The sequence below is a fragment of the Montipora foliosa genome, chromosome 6, assembly GCF_036669935.1.
Source record: "Montipora foliosa isolate CH-2021 chromosome 6, ASM3666993v2, whole genome shotgun sequence".
Taxonomy (NCBI): domain Eukaryota; kingdom Metazoa; phylum Cnidaria; class Anthozoa; order Scleractinia; family Acroporidae; genus Montipora; species Montipora foliosa.
Window position 1 is genome coordinate 6,141,160 of NC_090874.1, and position 4,938 is coordinate 6,146,097.

The 4,938-nt window shown below is 39.7% G+C and overlaps 1 protein-coding gene across 2 annotated transcripts in view; it reads left to right on the forward strand.

Annotated features, from left to right (window-relative positions):
• The window catches only part of LOC138006490 (SH3 domain-binding protein 2-like), a 19,188-nt gene extending 17,800 nt beyond the window's left edge, over positions 1-1,388 (forward strand). For both annotated transcript variants that reach the window (XM_068852850.1, XM_068852849.1), the window contains exon 12: positions 712-1,388. In XM_068852850.1, coding sequence (XP_068708951.1) covers positions 712-846 — 135 coding nt within the window. In that variant the 3' untranslated portion in view covers positions 847-1,388. The remainder of the gene's footprint in view (positions 1-711) is intronic.
• The last annotated feature ends 3,550 nt before the right edge of the window (positions 1,389-4,938 follow it).

Genomic DNA, 4,938 nt, shown 5'->3' on the forward strand with positions numbered 1-4,938 from the left:
GTTGGGCAGAGAAAGAGCTTGCTCGCGGGCACATATTTCCCACATCATATGACACTTCTAAATCTGCAAATCAAATTTTCAAATCAACTGTTTAAGCTTAGTTCCCACTGGCGACATAAGGATCATAAGCATAATCATAATCATAAACATAAACATAAATTTCTTATGTTCTAGTGGGTACAGTACAGGAAGGTTTTCAACTGCACTCGCAAGCTTTTCCTCGAAGCTGGCTGCCATCTTGAAAATGAACCGACCCGAAAGTACTGGTCCTAGACTTTAATTGGCCAAAACACAATGACCCCGTTGCGTCATTAGGTTTCTCATTATGTCGTTATGATTTTCGCGTTCCCACTTCAAAGAAAAGCGACATAGTCATAGTCAAAGCCATAATCATAATCATAAGAAAATGTTCGCCGGATCAATTTCTTATGATTATGATTATGTTGATCATAAGGGCGCCTATGATTATGTTTCTGGACGTTCCCACTAAGACATAAGCGACATAACAGCGTTATGTTCGTGCTCATGATTATGATTATGATCGTTATGTCGCTAGTGGGAACTAGGCTTTAGCGCTACCTGATGCTTTGCAACTTCCGCTCCCAACTCTCAAATCGAATTCGTTCTAAAGTCAAGTTACTTACCGCAAAGCAATAAGAATACGCAGGACTAGAGACAATTTGTTTTACGTTTTGTATTTATCCATTTCAGGAAAAAGGCTACACTCTTGACCCAAAAGATGTCTTAGCTATTTTCTTTGAGAAACTGGAACATTTGTTATCTCATTACCACAAAAATTATTTGCCCAACTGCGATGTTAAACTTGTCAGACAATTTAATATTTAACAAAATTATTATTTTTGGGGGAAATTGTTATTTTTTTAATAAATATGGGCGAGAATAGTGTTTGTAATTATAAATAGTTGACTACATTATGCAGTCAGTACATTATTAAGAATTTTGAATTTTCTATCTCTGGTTTGCATTTAAACTAGCTCTTCTGATCTGTGATTAATTCATTACTGCCTTCAATTATTTTGAGTCTGCGAACGAGACAGGGTGAGCTAGCCTTTGTGCAAATAAGAGGATCGATTAAAATGGTGGATGTTTTGTGCAATTTCAAATCGATGCAAACCTTGTAGCGACAACAGATATTTGTTGGAGCAAGTTAAGCTTTGGTGAATAGTGAAAGCAGCTCTTTAAAGGCTTGCTTTCATCTGCGACGCAAGGCATGCGCACAAGAGGTTAAGGCGCCGTTTATATGGAGAAAAGTTGTCTCGGGTACATGCCGGGTCACCCACTTACTCGAGCTACCCTGGACGAGCCAACTTTTCCTACATTTCCTTACAAAACACGGCTAACCGTCTACATGAAAAAAAAAAAAAGAACTTGGCTCGACTAGAAGGGTGCATGACCCACCTAGCTGGGTCACCTTTTTTTTCTGTAGGCCTCCCTCCAAGCCGAGCCAACTTTTTTTTCATGTAAACACTTTGGCTCGCCGAGCCGGGTCAACTCGGTCAAAGCAAGACAATAATGAGAACATGCGCGAGCGATGTTGTCATTGGGGGAAAATAGCGGCCAGCTCTTAACTCGTTCAAATAAATTTTTGTGTCATACAAACACTCGCTAAAGTTGACTCGGCTTGGAGGGTGATCCCTTTTTGAAGATTTTCTCTATATTTAAACGGGGCCTGAACAAGCTCGATATATCTTAATCAGTACATAGTACTATTGGTTAGAACAAAGGGACATCAGTAAACAACAAATTAATGCTCCTGCATTTGTTGCTTGTGCTTATGCTTGCATCGATCTTACAAAAAACAGCTTTAAACTAAATGGATATGGGAGACTTGTCGCGACTCTGAGTATTTTTCGTCAACTATTGGAGATTTCAACAGTCCCCCGCGATCTTCTCAACAGGGTTGCAATTCAAAATTTAGCCTGTATAAAAATGCGCGAATGTTTCCTGAGGTTGTAATTGTGATCGGTGAAGCCACGCTCGCTTCGAAGGCCAATTTAGAATGAAATCCAAAATTGACGCATGGTTACATGATAATCATAAGCTCTACTTTCAAGAGACGGCAAAGTGTTGAAGATTAAACAATACTGGGGCAAGAACAAATGGTGGATGGTGGAAGTTCTCCTACTAATTCTAGTTCTTTTTAAATTAAAGAAACACAATGGGTGCCGTTACTTCATGTGAAAATAGTCTCTAATAAGAGCGAGAGAAATTAACGCGCGCGCGCGCGCGTGCGAAATTCGGAAGACTTGTGGGGTGCGCGGAAAATTAGCGTGTCCCGAATTTCGGGCGCGTGTATTTCTTCCATTTCTGATTCCCTCGTCAAAATTAGAGACTACTCGAAGTCTATTAAAAACCGAGAGTAGGAATTATGGCCGATCACATTCATAGCTGCAGTTCTTTGCGCTTAACATGGAGGAGGCGAGTGGAACGATTTTTGTAAGAAATCATCGTTTTAAGCGAGTTGCTCACATTTCGGAGCTGTACGCAAAAACAAGTCGAATATAACAAAATGTTTACATTTGGAATTAGGTATTTACCAAAATGAAAGTATTTTTTCTAGAAATATTTTAAATTCAGGGCTTCAATTCATCCTGCTTATCAGCCTGGTTGCTGATAGAAGGTCATGGCTCAGTGTAATTAATCTCTTATGCCCTCCACTGGCCTTGTGCTCTCCATGTAGGAACCCAGGTGCATTGGTAGGAACCCGAGAGGTTAAGAAATAGAAAACAGGGAATACTTTATTAATGTCATAACTTGACGCTCTTTTGTACGCACATTGATAGAGAAAATCAGCCATTGTGCTTTTAAATAGTATGACGTTTGAAATTCTGACAAAACGTATAAAAAAGCTACATTGTAGTTCACAGGCTTAACTAGTGATCTTGCTATATTTTTACTCAAGCAGAATTTAATGTTTGCGGAGAAATTTGGCCTCGCGTTAGTTACGGCAAACAACGCTCTGGCTGAATTTTGCGTTTTTTCCAAAAAGGCGAAGGAAACGTGTTTGATTTTGGCTAATTTCTTGTCTCTTAGCGACAGATACCGAGATACTTCCCAAGAGAGAGAGAAAAACTGGCTAGAATGAGAGAATTTTGATGCCTTTTTTACAAAGAGCAGCCTGCCGTAAACAACGCGATGCTAAACTGACGGCGTGATGTCATGTAAATTGATGGTTTATGACAAAGATATATAATCCCGTACCCAGAGTCTTCTTTGCCCTTGACCAGCGGTCGTGAAGCGTGCGCAGAAGGAACGAAGACTACGCAGATGGTACGAGATTGAAAGATACATAGTTTGCAAATGACAGACGGACATGCTCAGTCCAAAATGGAACTCGGTTAAAAAACACTGAGATTTTGAAAAACCGAGTAGTCTCCTAGCCAGCCGGGCGAAACGATTAGAGGGCGGAAAAAGTTATCTTATAACTTTAAATTAGCATTTCATAAATATACTTTATTTCTTTATATAGAAATAATTTATTTTTATTGATAACCTCTGCAGAGATAACGAGCTTACATTCTTTGTGGAAATAAATTTCTTCTTTGGTAGTAATTGTAACTGCCTGCCATTTTTTCTTTTACCGGTTGGTACGTGACAAGGATGCTGTATTTGTTTGACTATCCCTAATTTTCCATCGTGAGTACTTTTGTCTGTATCAAATGATATTCAATCAAACAAGGTGTTATAAAAAAGGAAAAAAAAACGAGCTCAGATCCATGATCGAAGAGAATTAAGGATTCATAGATGCTGGAAAAAAATACATCTCATTTGATGATCTTTATGGCACGTACTGTGCATAGGTTTCCCATATTAACCCTAACCAGCGATTATCATGAGTAAGTGGAAGGCTGCCGAGAGGTAGAAACAGGAAAAAGGGGAAATGTAACATGGTCTCGTTAGTTGTATCATGTGATTATTGAAAAACACATTATGAGTTGCCATGGAATCGTTTGTATGCGGGCGTAGTGGTGAGAGCACTCGCCTCCTACGTTCTCGTTCCCAGGTCCTATCGTTTTTCTTAGCGGCGGGGCCTTCGCACGAAAACGAAGGGCTCTGGAGACAAAGGATCTAGGACTTCCGGAGTTCATATATGAGTCGTCAATAGTACTAAAAATGGCGGCTCTCAGAGGATCACCTTCGAAGAATCTCTATGTGAAGCTTAGAGACTTGTGTCCCTTTGTGTCGAACAGAAAGGCGCAATAAGTAATACCTGTAGTTTTAAACTTCCGGTTCAATATTTTATTGTTCGCAAGCTAACCAATGAAAAATTTTGAATTTCCTATGTCTCCAGAGCCCTTCGTTTTCTCGTGCGAAGGCTCCGCTAAGAGAAACGATGGGATATGGGAACGAGAATGTCGCCTCCTACTATTGAAGTGGCCCAGGTTCGATTGCCAAACATCGGCGTCGATGACGTCATATGTGGGTTCAGTTTGTTGGTTCTCGACAGCACCGAGAGATTTTCCTCCGGGTATTCCAGTTTTTCCCTCTCCACAAAAACCAGCATTTGATTTGAATTGCGTTAATTTGTTGATTTCAGTTTACAGTGGTTCTGCCGCGTATGGAAAGACAAATGGTGCAAAATTCACGAACCAAAGATTGACTTCACATTCAACAAGTTTCCTGTCAAGGTCAAGAGAGCTTTCAATCAAGCTCAACAAAATCAAGTCACGTTCAACGGATTTTCTCTCACGGTTAAGACAATTTTAAGCAAGCTCAACAAAATTAAGTCATCACGTTCAACAAATTTTCTTTCAAGGCCAAGAGAAGTTTAAGTCAAGCTCAAGAATGAATTTAAGGACGGTGCCTACTAGTTCAAAGGTATTTTTGGCCCGGTTTATGATTTTGTAGTAAATGTAGATCTTAACAAGTGTTATTGAAATCCAAAAAGAAAATTAGGGTAACTACGCATTTTTCAAA